Source organism: Sapajus apella, unplaced genomic scaffold (assembly GCF_009761245.1).
Source record: "Sapajus apella isolate SASKATOON/1434 unplaced genomic scaffold, GSC_monkey_1.0 scaffold210, whole genome shotgun sequence".
Classification (NCBI taxonomy): Eukaryota; Metazoa; Chordata; class Mammalia; order Primates; family Cebidae; genus Sapajus; species Sapajus apella.
The window spans coordinates 358,403-374,726 of NW_022437150.1; the positions used below are offsets into that span (position 1 = coordinate 358,403).

Sequence of the window (16,324 nt, forward strand, 5' to 3'; positions counted from 1 at the left end):
GCGTGAGCCACCGCGCCCGGCCTCTGATTTTCATCTTAAAGGAATTATACCCTTTTGCAAGGTATAATTCCTTTAAGATGAAAGGTATATATCTACAAAAGTTATGTATTTACAGAAGGATATATATGTCACAAAAAATATTGTCAAACTAGATGCTGGGGACATTTATTCTTTTTAATAAATTTATGTGAATGCATTTCTTATCTTTGACTTGTAAGGCAAAGAATTTCAGAGGTGGAAAAAAGATACTGATGAAATTCTCCAAACAGGAAAATTTTTCTGTAGGTTTCGGAAAATAAATAGGGTTTTAAGAACAATTATCTTTTCCTATTTATACCAGTAGCAAATCTTCATAAAAAATAGAAACTTTCCAGAAACATATAATGTATAAAATGCTCTCCTTAAGTTTACCCCCAGCTGATACTCACAGTGAACATTTTTAAGATAATAATTTTCACAAAAACAATCATAGCATAAGTTTTCTAACGTTTTATTTTACTCAATATACCTTTGGCATATTTTAGTTTCTAAAAACTGGGTGAGATTTTAATGAACAGACATATAGAAATTTAAATTCCCAAATTTTAGGCATTCAAGTTTCCCAATTTAAATACACAGTGCTTCTTTATACATACGTTCAAACAATTATGTAAGCATTTCTATATGGATAATTCCAAGAAGCTAAGTTGTTGAATCAAGGGATATGGACAACTTTTCTAAATAAATCTTACCTTCCAAAACTGTACAACTAAGTGTGCCTGTATATCCATACACGTTCTAACACTGAATATTGTAAATCACTTGTCTTCAGCAATCTGAAAGATTTTTAAAAATCTCATTCTTGTTTTATTTAAATTCTTATTCATGAACCTTTTCACATTCATTATTCTTAATTATGTGTTCTATGAATTTATGCAGGTTAAGTACTTTGTCTATTTTCTATTGGCTTGTTCATATTTTTATTTTTTAGTAAGATAAAAGTTCTTTTTATATTAGGAAGATCAGCTGTGTCTTTTAGATGTGTGGCATATTTTACTTTTAGCTTATATTTTAATCTTACTTTTTTCATTCAAAAATTTTGATTTTACAAGGCCAGTTTCATCTATCTTTTCTTCCATGGATTTTTCAGTTTTATGTCTTTAGGGTTTTGTATTATTCTTAAAAAGGCGCTTCCCACTCCAGCTTTCCAACCTATCTCCCTGCTTCCGTCCTTGCCCAACCCCTACACATTCAAGTCTATTATTAACATAGCAGCCAAAATAATAATTTCAGTACCTAAGTTTAATTATGTTACTCCTCTAACTCAGAAACCTTGAATGAGCCACGCTGGGTAGCTCACGCCTGTAGTTCCAGTTGCTCAGGAGGCTGAGGTGACAGGATCGCTTGAGCCCAGTAATTTCAGGCTGTACTGAGCTATGATCACGCCACTCACTGCACTCCAGCCTGGGTGACAGAGTGAGACCATCTCTAAAAAAAAGGAAAAATAAAGAGAAGAGAAAACAAACTTTGAATAGCTTATCATTTTATCATTTCAGAGTAAAAATATCCTTGCACTCACCCAAGGCTCTCACTATCTCTACACCCAACACTTTTGTTCACTCAGCTCTGGACATGCAAGCATCCTTCCTTTGCTCAAAATACTTAAAACACACCCCACTGCAGGCTTTTGCATTTGTTATCCCTCTCCCTGAAACATCTTTACCCCTAATAGTCCATTCCCTCAGCTCCCTCAGTCTTTGCTCAAATGTCAATTTACTAGTCAGGTCCTCAATGAATACCCTATTTAAATTGCATAATTTCATTCTCACCCCAAATTCTCTATTTCCTTTATTTTCTCCTTAGCACTAACATTCACCATCTCTGTACACTATATTTTTTTGGTTTATTGCCTGCTTTCCCATGACACACAGACACACACACGATTATAAATTCCATGAAAGGAAGGGCATTGTTTTGCTCAAAACTATAGTTCCAGCTTCCACAATAGTGCCTGGCACAGTAGGTAAATCAATATTTGTGAAAGAAAGGGAAAGAGGAAGAAAAAAAAAACTTAAAAGCATTTTTCACGCATCAGTTTGGCAAAGATAAAAATATTTTATAACACTGTGTTGACAAGTATAGGTAAATAAGAATATCGCTAGTAGATTCCATGATTGATGATTTGGCATTAACAAAAATACAAATGCCCCTACTTTACGCTGTAGTAGTTCCCTTTCTAGAAATATAGACTATGGACATATCCTTACACATGAAAAATGATGTGTGTTCACAGTAAGTTGTTGCAGCAACATTTGAAAAAGAAAAATTGGAAACAACCTCATGACCACCAGTGGGGTAGTTATTAATAAATTTTGGCACATAATACACAGTTGAATACCATGCAGTTGTTTAAAAAAGAGCAAGACCAAGGAACACTTATGTTCAGTCTTTACCAAGATCACTTGGTTAAAAAAAAAAATAAGCAAGGTACAGAAATGCTACCACTTGGGCAGAGGGGAAAAGCGGGGACAACCTATAGCAGTGTAATGTATCTATAGAAGGATACACAAGTCACGAAAAATATTGTCAAACTAGACGCTGGGGGGACATTTACTCCTTTTAATAAATGTATGTGAATGCATTACTTATCCATGTTACTTATTTAATAATTAAACCGATAAAAATATTGAGAGGGGGGAAAAACGTTTAAGGAGGTACAGACAAGACTTGCTCGCAGGCCCCGCAATCCCATCAGTACAAGGTGCATAAGCCAGGTCCTCCACTGGCTAGGGCTGAAGAGGCAAGCCCTGAAACTGCCACAGAGCCGTAGCTTCCTAGAGCGGCCCGGAAGTGCCCAGCTGCAGCGGCCAGGCTCCGATTGGTGTCTTTGAGTCTAGTCTTTGTTCGGGGCTGCCCAAAGGACGCTAGCTGTCGCACCTGTTCCCTGCATGCAAGGTGAGTGTCTCCCAGCTCCCAGGTGGAGAAGAGGGGACAGGGTGCAGGTGTGGTCAGCAACACCCTCCCCACAACTCCCTGCCGTGGGCACAGTGTGACACTCCTGTCCCTCCCTCCGTGCCCCGACAGATCTGCAGGCGAGGAGTTGGCCCGACCTTCCGGGAGAGGACGGGTGGAAGGGGGACACTGGTTGCGGGTTCCTCTGCAGAGGCATCCATCTGATCCCCTTTCAGGGTTGGCACACATATCCTATAACCAGTGAGTCCTGGGGACACAAGCTGGCCCATGCATCTCCCGGGACTAGAATGAAGAGCCTTTTAACAAAGCAGTTAATAATACTTGGCATTTATTTAGTGCTTACTAGTGCCCGCTGCCATGCCAGGGATGTTGCATACGTTCTCATGTAATCTATATATCAACCCTGTAACACACATGAGAATTGTACATGAGGATCTGTAGTTCTAGTCTGATAAATAACTTCCTCTAAGTTACGCAATAAAGCACAGATTCACATCATGTACCTGCGTCACTGTTTTTTGGTTTTTGAGGGTTTTTTTTTTTTCAGCATCCTATAAGACTTTTCTCTGATTCACTTCTGGTGGCTTGGCTTCATTATGATGTGTTTATATTCACAGCAGTTTTTGTGATTTCTCTATAGTAACAACTTTTTAATGCTTTAGGAGTGGCTCTGAGGCCGGATTCTAAGAAATTCTCTTTGACTTAATCCCAGATAGAGGATAAATCTCCCGAAAAATCCAAGAATGACCACAGCCCTGGAACCTAAGGAACCAAAAGGACTTCTGATAATTAAGGCAGAGGACCATTACTGGAGACAGGAATCCATCTCACAAAAGTGCAATCCTCACAGGAGGGAACTCTATAGGCAACATTTCAGGAAGCTCTGCTATCAAGATGCACCTGGACCCCGTGAAGCTCTTTCCCAGCTGTGGGAGCTCTGCCGTCAGTGGCTAAGGCCAGAATGCCATACCAAGGAGCAGATTTTAGACCTGCTCGTGCTAGAACAGTTCCTGAACATTCTTCCTAAAGACCTGCAAGCATGGGTGCAGGCACACCATCCAGAGACTGGAGAGGAGGCAGTGACTGTACTGGAGGATCTGGAGAGAGAGCTTGACGAACCTGGAAAGCAGGTGTGAAGGGGCAGTCATTTGGCTGTGACAGATCAGGGAATATGGACAAAGCCAAAGCAAAAGGCATATGAAAGAACATCTGAAAACATTTAATATGTATACCCTAAAGAACAGGGCATAGGAAGGGACGTGACTATCTATGTCAGATAATTCAAGTGTGGCTGGGTAAAGAGAAAAGAGTCACTAGACTGATTCTATGCCTGTTTGGAAGGCTAGGTTCAGTGGGAAGTTACTGAAAGGCAATCAGGTATCACAGGAAAACAAATAATTTTCTGCCATTCATAGCTACCCATAAATAAAATAGGCTACCCCATAAGAAACTCCCTTTCCATATAGGTATTCAAGTGGAGATTCAAGTAGATGTCAAGGATATTGCGGAATAGCACTGTCCCACAGAAATATAATATGAGCTGCATATGTAATTTAAATTTTCTAGTGGCCACATTTAAAAAAACAAAAACAGGTAAAATATGTTTTATTTAACCCATAATATTTGATCATGTAATCAATATTTTAAATGAGGTACTTTAGATTTTTGTGTTTTAAATTTTCAGTTTGATATGCATTTTACATTTAGCTTATCTCATTTGTACTAGCCATATTTTAAGTACTCAGTAACCACATTTTGCTAGTGACTACCTGATCGGACAGCATGGTTATAGAAGAAATGCTCCCATTTGCTTGAAGTTGGGCTACATGATTTTTAAGCTACCTTCCAAATCCCAGTGTTCTGATCCTGGACCTCTGCAGATCAGTGAAAGAAGAGACACTGAATTTTACCCTCTAGTGTCCTGAATTGTAGAGATTGGCCTCTGTTCCTTTTCCTAGGCATTATTGCCATTTACAATGAAATGAGAATTTGTCCTCCCTTTCTATGTCCCCGGCAGATGTTTCGTTTGATTGTTTTATCTGAAGTTACTTCAGTTTCCATAAAATTCACCTTACACACCTCATTGTCCCTAGGTCCAAACTAATTCAGAAAGTCAGGACATACTCATGGACAAGTTGACCCCCTTGGGAAGGCCGTATGAATCACTGACTGTCCAGCGCTATCCCAAGAAGACCCAGCTGGAGCAGGAAGCTGGGAAGCCACACAGGAAAGGTAAGTAGGAAGAGCTCTGTATGAGGGAAGAGGTGCTTCCTTAGGTTTGAGAAGAACTTTCTGACTTTCATCTTTTCCTTTTAAAGATTTCCTGCTTGTCCTCCACCTCACTGGATAATTTTAACCTCTTCTTACCCTTACTCTACAATGGAGTTATATTTTAGTTTTTCACTAGGCAAAAAAAACTGTTATTTGGCTCAAAGGATGAGGATGGGGTTTATTTAATATCTTTATAATTCTATTTGTTATCTAATGATTCTAGCTCCACATTCCCCTAAATTTCCATTTTGAGATAGGAGAATTTATGGCACCCCGTATTAGTCAGTGAGGGCTACCATACAGAATACCATAGACTTATGGGTGGCTTAACAACAGAAATTTATTTTCTCACAGTTCTGGAGGCTGGAAGTCCAAGATAAAAGTGCTTACAGGGTTAGTTTCTAGCAAGGCTTCTCTTCCTTGGCTTGCAGGCTTCTTGCTCTGTCTTCACATGGCCCTTCTCTATACAGACACACTCCTGGTTGCTCTTCCTCTTGTAAGGACACTAGTACTACTGGATTAGAGTCCTACCCTTATGAACTTCATTTAACTTTAATTACTTCATTAAAAGCCCTACTGTCATATATAGTAATGTTGGAAAGGAGTTGAGGCTTCAGTATATGAATTTGGGGAGAAACACAAGTCATAACACATTCCCATGATGAAAGAAGTAGGGAAGAGAGACAACGATCAGTCAATATAGCAAAGTTTCTTGTTTTTATCTGCACGTCAAATTAACTGGGTTTGGTCCCCCATCCCAGCTCCCTAATTACAAACCGGGGTGTCTAGAGTATCCCCAAGCTACATTAAAAAGCAGGTGAGGCCAGGCACGGTGGTTCACACCTGTAATCCCATCACTTTGGGAGGCCAAGGCAGGTAGATCACAAGGTAAGGAGTTCGAGACCAGCCCCAACCAACGTGGTAAAACCCTGTCTCTCCTAAAAATACAAATATTAGGTGGGCTTGGTGGTGCATACCTATAATCCCAACTAGTCAGGATGCTGAGGCAGGAGAATCCCTTGAACCCAGGAGGTGGAGGTTGCAGTGAGCTGAGATTGCACCACTGCTCTGCAGCCTGGGTGACAGAGCAAGACTCCACCTCAAAAAAAAGAAGCAGGTGAACTTTAAATGTTTAAATTCCAGTTTGTCCAAACCCTACCCTTTCCAGTGCTCACTGCCCTTTCTCTAGAGGCTCTCATGTCTAATAATGCCTCTCCAGGTAGTTCCTTATACTCCAGCCTATTTTGTATTCTTACTACTTAAATTTTACCAATATAGGTTCTTCCATTCTGTAGGATCCCTACCAGATTATTTGTCTAATCTGAAAAATTATTTTGAGCTAAGATGTTCCTAGCTGCTATCTGGAAAGGATGACATTTAATTATATGCAATTTAAAGAAGCCCTTCAGTGCTTTAACTCTAGGAGTGGAGTGCTGGTTGGTTACTGTTTGGCTTTAGAAGTGGGATTCAGAACCTCCTATCTGTTCTTTTTTATTTAACTTTATTTAGAGGAGAGATCTCACTGTGTTTCCCAGGCTTGTCTCAAACTCCTGGGCTCAAGTGGTCCTCTGACCATAGCTTCCCAAAGTGCTAGGATTATAAGCGTGAGCCACTGTGCCTGGCTCAGCCTGTCTGTTGATTCATTCCTTTCACTGAGCATTTACTGAGTAGCAGCTATATGCCAGGCACTATAGTAAATGTAAGGAATCCAAAGGTAAGATACTTAGATAACTTCTCTTCAAGAAACAGGAGAGTGAGCATTTACAATACGATAATAATTACTACACTAGAGATACACTGTGAACTACAAAGACAACAGCTATCCCTGAGGTGCGCCTACAAAAGTATCACAGATTACGTTTGCTTGAGCTGAGAAGGTCAGGTGGGAACTGGAAAGGGGTGAAATTTTAGGCCATAAATAAATAAATAAATCCATGAAGAAAATAGCATCAGAGCATAACATTCTAAGAATAGCAACTGCTCTGAGTTTGATTCTGAAAAGGAGGAGTCTGTGGGAAGGAAAATCAGGAATCTGTGTTTTAATAAACTGTCCAGCTGATTCTGATGCACAATAAGTTTAGAAAGCACTGAGCTAGGATTTAGACAGGAGATGACAGCAATGACATCAGTTTCAGGCAAAAAAATATTTTATCCAGCATATACACTATCCATTGTCATTTCCTGGTCCTTTTCATTCCTCTATTTACTCTGACCTGCATGCTGTCACCTTACTTCCAGCTAATTATTAGCCTTCAAACATATTCCCCTCTTTGGATGGTTCTTATTCACTATATTCCTCTCAGGCCCCAAATCCTATTAACCTTTCCAGTCACTTTTACTTGATTTTACTTGCCACCTATGTTTCAGGCCCCGGCATGTCTCTCCAAAACTTTTAGCTCCCTCCACATCTCTGTCCTCCAGTCTATTTATCAGTCCCTCTTAATTATCTTTGGCACATCTATAGTCCCCTCATTTATCATTCGTCCCTTACATAGTATTGCTGGTTTATCTCTTGAGCTCTATTTTTGCCTTTTCTTCTCTTAGTCTACTTTCAAATAACTTGTCCTGCTGATATCTTCCTTACTTCTTAATTTCTTCCCTACATTTTGACCCTGTGCCATGATGATACCAAAAATAAGATGGTACCAAATATCTGATACATATGTTGTATGTGACTTCTCATTATTTTGTAACACATTTATAATATTTACATGTTCTTTTTTCCATTGGCTGTTTCCTTCTCAAACATAGAATAGGACCGTTTGTGTACTGTTTGTTTGTTACAGGAGATAAAACTAGGACTACGAATGAAGAGTTGTTCCAGAAGGAAGATATGCCCGAAGACAAGGAATTCCTTGGGGAGATAAATGACAGACTGAACACAGATACTCCTCAGCATCCTAAGACCAAAGATATTGAAAATGATGACAGATCAGAATGGCAACAGAGGGAAAGAAGACGATATAAATGTGATGAATGTGGGAAAAGTTTCAGTCATAGCTCAGACCTTAGTAAACACAGGAGAACTCACACTGGAGAGAAGCCCTATAAATGTGATGAGTGTGGAAAAGCCTTCATTCAGCGCTCACATCTCATTGGACATCATAGAGTACACACTGGAGTAAAACCCTATAAATGTAAAGAATGTGGGAAAGATTTCAGTGGGCGTACAGGTCTTATTCAGCATCAGAGGATCCACACAGGTGAAAAACCCTATGAGTGTGATGAGTGTGGAAGGGCTTTCCGAGTAAGTTCAGCTCTTATTAGACATCAAAGAATTCATACAGCAAATAAACTCTACTAATACAGTAGTAATATCAAAAGTTCTTCAGATACTCAAGCCTAACTAGTTATCAGAAAATCTATTTTAGAAACCTTGAGTTTCCTCAATGTGGTCAAAGCTTCAGTCATCATTAAACTTCTCTAGCACCAAAGAAACTACCTGAGTAAAATATCCTTTTACTTCAAATGAGTTCAGTTTTGGGGGGAGAATCAAGAATTCTTTCAGAAAGCCTTGTCCACTGACAACACTGGTCACTTGCAGCCCAAGATCAATGGTTCCTGGATGAAAGACAGTGAATTACTTCTACCTGTCTCTGCTCTAGATCCTTTTTAGTTGACCATTCAGTGTCTGACTTGAGGCAAGACATACAAATTTTTCTCTGCCTTCATTTCCCCTTCTGTAAAGTCCAGATGATAATAGAGGCCCACTAGGTATGTTTTGACAAGTTAAAACAGATGAAAACAACTTTTGAGATTAAGAACTAAAACAATGCTAATTGTTTTCCATCATTACTCATATAATATCCTAAATATTCATCCCCTTTTTATCTTAAAGTGGGGAGTGTGATTATTTTTTGTAAGTTTTTGTTTGCCAATAATAAAGAATAAGCCATCAGTAGACAGGAGGCCAGACTGGTCAACACAGTGAGACCTCATCTCTACAGAAACTTAAAAAGAATAGAATACACACATAGAATACACACTGCAGTAAAACCCTATAAATGTAAAGAATGTGGGAAAGATTTCAGTAACCAGACTTGGCATACACCTGTAGTTCCACCCAACTATTTAGAAGGCTGAGGTGGGAAGATTGAACCCAGGAGTTCCAGGCTGTAGTGAGCCATGATTGCACCACTGCACTCTAGCCTAGGCAACAGCAAGACCTTATCTCAAAAAGAAAAAAAAATGGAGGCTGAGGAAAACAAAATGGAGGAGAAAGTAGTACGTGATTATTAGGAGCTGCTGGGGAGAGGAAGGGATCTATAACTAGGTAAATCACTTATTTTCTGGATTTCAGATTATTTTAAACTGAGGGAGATGGGAAGGGGTTGATCTGAGGTGGTCCAGTGTGTCCAGATTGGTAGCCAGTACCCACATGAACTCAAATAAAATGGAAAATTCAGTTCCTCACATTTCAAGTACTCGTAGCTACATGTTAGTGGCCACTATATTGGACAGCACAGATATACACCTTTTTTTTTTCTGCCCAGGCTGGAGTGATCCTCCATTCACTGCAACCTCCCCATCCAGGATTCAAGTGATTCTCCTGCCTTAGCCTCCTGAGTAGCTGGAATTACAGGCATGCACCACCATGCCTGGCTAATTTTTGTATTTTTAGCAGGATTTTGCCATGTTGGCCAGGCTGGTCTCAAACTCAAGTGATCCGCCCACCTCAGCCTCCCAAAGTGCTGGGATTACAGGCGTGAGCCACTGCACCTGGCCACATCTCTAATTTGAGAATTTTATAGCATCACAGGAATTATGGCCAAAGGCCCTGCACATTCAAAGTCATACCACCAATCAAACTGCCAAGAGTACAGCTCTGGTTCTTTGCTTAGTTCTAGGAATAACGATCACCAAAACAATCAGGAAGGAAGGGATCTAATCTCTTCAAATCTCTTGTTTTCAATTAAGAGATTTCAATTGAAGAGATCTATTAACACCTGCTTTATCATTGTGTTTAAGATCAAGAAAACTACCAGAATCATTTTTATGTCCACTACTATAGGAAAATGAATCTTTTAAAAATAATAATAATAAAGACAGAGTCTTGTTCCATTGTCTGGGCTAGAGCACAGTGGCACAATCATACCTCACTGCAGCCTTGAACTCCTGGGCTCCAGAGATCCGATCCTCCCACCCCAGCCTTTCAAGTAGCTGGGACTAGAGGTGCACACACTATATCTGGCTTTTTTTTTTTTTTTTTTTTTTTTTTGTAGCGATAGGGTCTGACTGTGTTACTTAGGCTACTATCGAATTCCTGGCCTCAAGCAATTCTCACATGCTCCTCCCAAAGTGCTGGGATTACAGGCATGAGCCACCATGCCCAGCCAGGAAAATGAATCTCAAGGTATTTCTCATAATGCCCTAATGATAAACTGAATTTTTATGTCCCTTGAACACGATGGTCCTCTAAATAAAAAAAGTACATTTGCAAATTAGCTGGGCATGGTGGTGCGTGCCTGTAATCCCAGCTACTCAGGAGGCTGAGGCAGGAGAATTGCCTGAACCCAGGAGGCGGAGGTTGCGGTGAGCCGAGATCGCTGCCATTGCACTCCAGCCAGGGTAACAAGAGCGAAACTCCGTCTAAAAAAAAAAAAAAAGTACATTTGCTTTGAATATCTTACATCAACACATTTTTTAAACATCAGGTTTCATACGAATTCTTGTTTTATGACTTACTATAATTACCTGAGTAATATTTCAAAGTATTTGAAACAGTCAAAGAAAGGGTTTTCTTTAATGGTCATGAAGAGAAAAGTAAAGTATGAAATATTTAGTATTAGAAACATCTTTATTTTAAAAAAATAAAGTTGAGTGCTTTCTGAATAATGGATTTTTCCCTTTAACCTTTAGTGTTTCTGAGAAACACTATAATGCTTAGAAACTGTTTGCAGTCTTTAAAGGGGCTCATTTCTGATCTCATCCTTCCTTGAATTTAGGGAAGCTTCTGCAATGGTGAGAAAGATGATTTTGGCTACCCCAAGATTAAGTTTCCTAAAACTGGTAAACACATGACAGACTGATCTTCCTTTATCATACTCTGTATCAGCAGTCCTCAACATTTTTGGAACCAGGGACTGGTCTCATGAAAGACAATTTTTCCAGGGACGGGAAAGGGGGTGTTGTTTAATTTATCATTAGATTCTCATAAGGAAAGATTCTCATAAGGAAAATGTAACTTAGATCCTTCACATGTGCAGTTCACAATAGGGTTTGTGATCCTGTGAGAATCTAATGCCACTGCTCATCTGACAGGAGGTGGAGCTCAGCTTTGCTTACTCTCTGGCCCCTCACCTCCTGGGGCCCTCACCATGGTGGGGACTTGGGGACCCCTGCTCTATATGATAACATTCCATTTTGCTAGTAGTATTGAATATCTGTTATGTACAAAGAACTGTTCTAGTCTTAGAGTTCTGCACCCTGAAGGGCTGAATGAAGAGTAGTCTGGAGCACTACAACCATTCTACCCTTTTTAGGTTTTATGTTGATTCCAAGTTGCCACCACGGTGCCCAACACAGTTTTGGTCTAATGTTGACGAGAAGGGTAATGGTAAGAGTCAGGGAGGGGCAGAAAGACATGGGGTCAGAGACAGACTAGAATGATGTAGGTAGGAGAAGAACCATCAGTGGGATCTAGGATAACTGCAGGCAAAAGGCAAAAGAGGCATAAGGTAAAAGGAAATCTTAAGTAGTTGCTAGTACTATGGAGACACAGGCAGTGTTTTAGTAAGCATATAGAAACCCACAGAAGAAACTGGTGGGAGTGCAACCAGTTGGAAAGAATACAGCTCAATCACAGCCATAGTTCTTGTAAGAGGAGCTGTGATATGTTGGACACTGTATCAGTTCTAGCATCCTGAATGGACGGCACCTAGTCTTAAAAACAAAAACAAAATCACCCTGAACATGGAAAGCAGTTCCTCAGAGAATTGTGTCAAAAGCAAATATGTTGGTTCTTCATATCTTTTTGTAGGGCTTTTTTCCTGAGGTAGGAGGCAAGAATTTATATTGTGTAGTTTTCATGAACTAACAAGACAGTAATTACAACAGACAGCTATAGGGTATATGGCGGATAGCTCTCTCAGACACAGATGGGGGTTGGTAGTGAACTGGCAATTCTAAGTGAGGGTGTCAACAGGTAGGAATGGGAGAAATAGATGAGTTTTGAGGGAGGGTCTGTAGGAGGTATCAGTGGGCACTGATGAAGAGGAATAAAACAGAGGAGAAAGGGATGAAAAGAAAATAATTTTAAAAGGAGGTCAAGGGCATAGGGAGAGGAACAACTATAAAACAAGGGATGGAGATAGGAAAGATAGACAAGTGATTTTAATATATTGGCATCAATCATTGTTGGAGACAGTAGATCATATGATACAAGCCATAAAAAGGTAAAAAGATTAGTTCCTGATCCCAAGGTACTTTGAGTCTTCTGTATACAGCACACAAAATATCATCTTTATTAAATGGTCTACATTCTTATCCTGAGCCTGAAATTATTTTATTATAGTCTGATCACAAAATCCATCAACAATGGAAACTAATGGAAACCAAAATGCTTCAAAACAACCTGTTTTTCCCATAGTAATATCACAAGGGAGTTAGGCTGAGGTTTTAAAAGGGTAGGTATCTCAGGCTTTCTTACTCAGATCAAGGTTTCTCAACCTTGAGAAACGATTTCTATTGACATTCTGGGCCAATTTTTTGATGTCAGGGGCTGTCCTCTGCACTGTAGGATGTTTAGCAGTATCCCTGGCCTCTACCCACCAGATGTCACTAACACTTCCCAGTTGTGATATCCAAAAATGTCTCCAGACAATTTGGTGGGCAGGCTAAGTGGGACAAATGTCCACTGAGAGGCAGAATCACCCTCAGTTGAGGACCCCTGCTGTACAGGAAAATAATCAATCAGATTTCTATGACTGTTCCACATCATATACAATAAAATTCTACTTAGAAATGTTAATGTGACCAGCACTGCTGGATCCTTTCCCTACCCCAGAAAATTATTCCCAACATACCTAAACTCAATGCAGCAATCATGCTAAAAAGTAGTCTACTTTAGAAAGCCTTACCTCATTTACTAGCGAGGACCAGAGGAACTGTCCTTAAATATGACTTGCATAAAGAGCTTACACTGCATTTTTGCGGACTTTCCCCTTCCCTTCTTGCCACACTTCTGGTGCAAACTTCTCCTTTGCCCCTTGAACCAATCATGAATATAGACATTTTATCCTTGATCTAAATCTGTGCTGTCCAATACAGTAGCCACTAAGTACATTTGACTCTGCGACTGAGGAACTAAATTTTTAATTTTAATTAAATTTTAAAACTAGATAACTTTTAAGTATGTGTGAAATAATTTGGATACATGAAGCTATTTTTTTCATTTTAAATTTATGTAATCTCAATATAGATCAATTATTTTTTATGAAAATGTAATATGTGAATTGAGATGTGCAATAAGTATAAACACGCTGGCTTTCAAAAAATATATAGCTGGGCATGGTGGCTCATGCAGTAATCCCAGCACTTTGGGAAGCTGAGGCGGGCAGATCACCTGAGGTTGGGAGTTCAAGTCCAGCCTCACCAACACAGAGAAACCCCATCTCTACTAAAAATACAAAATTAGCTGGGCGAGGTGGCGCATGCCGTAATAGCTACTTGGGAGGCTGAGGCAGGAGAATCTCATGAACCTGGGAGGTGGAGGTTGCGGTAAGCTAAGATTGCATCACTGCACTCCAGCCGGGGCAACAACAGCAAAACTCTGTCTCAAAAAAAAAAAAGAATATAGGATATTTCATTAATAATTTTTGTATTGATTAGATGTTGATATAGTAATATTTTATATATGATCGTTTACATTTAAAATAATTTCGCCTGTCTTTTTACATTTTTAATATAACTACTACTAAGAAAATTTTAAATTACATAGGTGAATCCCATTACATTCCTACTTATTAGACAGAACTGACCTTCAGTTCTGCAGAAGACCGTTCCAGCGAAGGAAAGAACTAACCCAAAGTGTCTGAATCGGAGTGAATTTGGTGTGTTACAGGAACTAAAAAAGGCCATGTGTTGAAATCACTGGATTAAGGGGAAGGTGACATAAGATTAGGTTAGAGAGGTGAGCAGGGCCAGGGTGTATGTTCTAAACGTAATGGGGAACTACTTGAAGGGAGGAATATAATCCGATGTTTGTTTTCAGAAGATCATTCTCGCTCCTTAAAGAGGCAAGAATGAGAAAAGAGCAGAAGTAAGGAAATCAGTTCAGAGGCTACTGAGTAACCCAAGTAAGAGAAGGTGGTGGCATGGCATGGATTTGCAGTGGATATAAAGAGAAACAAACAAATTTAAGGTACATTTTGGAAATGAAAACAGAATCTTGCTAATTGTCAATTCCTAAATTCTGCATGAAAAGATGTTTCTGTATTAGGTCAAACAAATGAAATTCCTGTTTTTGTGGGTCAAAATGGTTAAATACCAGAAATGTTAAAAGGTTTAACCTAATAGAAACAAAATGAAGACAGAGAAGAATCAGAGGAATTGAACAGGAGAAGGGACGTTGAAATGGGGCTTATTTATTAAAATGAAATTTTTATTGTTCTCTTCTCCTTAAATCTCTCTGTGGAAGGCATCCTTGTCAAAAAAAAAAAAAAAAAACCACACACACACAAAACAAACCTTTGTTTAAAGGCAAATTGCCAGCAAACCCGATGAGATTCAGAACACTTCTACAATAACATGTCTGTACAAACTTACACTTCCATCTGGATAGCACATTTCTGTCCAGATGGACAGCAGATAAAACCAGGTCAGCAATAAAAGGCAAGAGAGCACGGAATTTAAAGGAAGAATGGCTGGGTATGAATCCTCGTTTTGCCAGTTACTAGTTATATGACCGTGGCTAATACACTTATTCTCTCTGTGCCTCAGGTTCCCCATCTGTAAAACAGTCTTATAATGATATCTACCTCATAAAATAGGAGTTAAATGAGTGACTAAATGTGAAGAGTTTAGAACAGTGCCTGGCTCATGTTACGAAAGTCTTAGCCCCTACCATTAGCGCCCTTAGATCTTTTTGTTAGCATTAAATTCAGCATTTTCTTCCTACCAAAGCTGCTTAAATCAGTTAACTGGCATTTGATCTTCACGGACTCATTGTATTGTTGCTGTGTTTAAACAATACTCCTGATGTTAACAATTAGCATAATTTGAACCGCTCCCTAATACCTAACCCCAATCCCAACCCGGACGGTCGAGCCTATCCACCGGCCGAGAACAACACCCAGCCTCGCCCTCACTCTGACACTCACCGGCCAGACTTTCTTCCGTCGGTTTTTTGCCTCTGGCCCAGGGCCCAGCTCACGTAGCGTTTTCGGGAGCTGCTTGAGAACCGTTAGCAGCCGGAAGTGGCTAGAGGTCTTGCGAGAACTTAAAAAGGGGGCCGGCCTTTCCCGGCTGCCTGAACACTTGGGTTCCGGCCTGGAAGGAGGCCCAGGGTTCCCGTAAGGAGAAACAAGGGACCCATTTGGATGGATCCAGAAAGATACTGGCGGCTGATTTGAACGAGGCTCGCCGCAGTGGGAACCTCCGGGATGCCTGGTGACTCGCATCTGCGGCGACCCGCAGTTTCCTGTCACGACCCTCTCTCTCCGCAGCTGTCGACCTCGGCCTGCGGCTTCCAGCGCGGGGTCTCGCTGACCGTGACACCTAGGGGGCCGAAGCCGAGGGGCCTTGGGGTGCAAGAGCGGTCCTGCTCCTGCCGCCTCGGGAGAGAACCCCATCGACCGCTGACGGGGAAGGGAGGATTCTCCTGTTTCAGTGCAACCCCGCCGGCGGGCGCCTTAGTCTCCCTGGAGAGAGGCGGGACGTTCTTGACTTTAGGGTGGACTCGGGGAGGGGCGCCGAGGAGCATTTCCCACTTCACGTCGCGAGGTCGCAGACTGCATCTGCTGATGCATTTGCTGATGCATTTGCTGCATGTGCTGATGTATTTGCAATTGCTCGCTGTGATCTGGCAGGACCTTGCAGACTTAACGGAGACGAAAAGTGGCCCATTTTGAGTTTCCCTGATCCTTAGGGGAAATGAGTGTCC

At 40.5% G+C, this 16,324-nt stretch overlaps 2 protein-coding genes across 4 annotated transcripts in view; one reads left to right on the plus strand and one right to left on the minus strand.

Annotated features, from left to right (window-relative positions):
• LOC116544217 overlaps window positions 1–16,133 on the minus strand; it is a 112,709-nt gene extending 96,576 nt beyond the window's left edge. Inside the window, exons 1-2 of one of the 2 annotated variants that reach the window (XR_004265860.1) lie at window positions 15,543–16,133; window positions 1,276–1,467 (exon numbers count right to left, since the gene is read on the minus strand). Coding sequence is in view for 1 of the 2 variants with exons in the window: in XM_032270410.1 (XP_032126301.1) it covers window positions 1,429–1,467; window positions 15,543–16,013 (510 nt within the window). In the remaining variant the exon portion in view is untranslated. Of the gene's footprint in view, window positions 1–474; window positions 1,468–15,542 lie in introns of those variants that run through there. The other variant, XM_032270410.1, reaches the window with a different exon arrangement.
• Window positions 2,816–8,664, plus strand: ZSCAN16 (zinc finger and SCAN domain containing 16). Of its 2 annotated transcripts, none has more exons than XM_032270397.1 (4): window positions 2,816–2,934; window positions 3,665–4,082; window positions 5,046–5,184; window positions 8,010–8,664. In XM_032270397.1, the coding sequence occupies exons 2-4, from the start codon at window positions 3,696–3,698 to the stop codon at window positions 8,525–8,527; spliced, it is 1,044 nt and encodes a 347-aa protein (XP_032126288.1). In that variant the 5' UTR covers window positions 2,816–2,934; window positions 3,665–3,695; the 3' UTR covers window positions 8,528–8,664. The 2 variants fall into 2 exon arrangements, with proteins under 2 accessions (XP_032126288.1, XP_032126289.1); XM_032270398.1 differs by having other exon boundaries at window positions 2,837–2,934; window positions 3,615–4,082.
• Window positions 16,134–16,324: the final 191 nt, after the last annotated feature.

Coding starts and splice junctions, on each gene's coding strand:
- ZSCAN16 (XM_032270397.1), top strand. CDS start 3,696: ATGACCACAGCCCTGGAACCTAAGGAACCAAAAGGACTTCTGATAATT. Junction 4,083..5,045: donor TTGACGAACCTGGAAAGCAG/GTGTGAAGGGGC, acceptor CATTGTCCCTAG/GTCCAAACTAATTCAGAAAG. Junction 5,185..8,009: donor TGGGAAGCCACACAGGAAAG/GTAAGTAGGAAG, acceptor TGTTTGTTACAG/GAGATAAAACTAGGACTACG.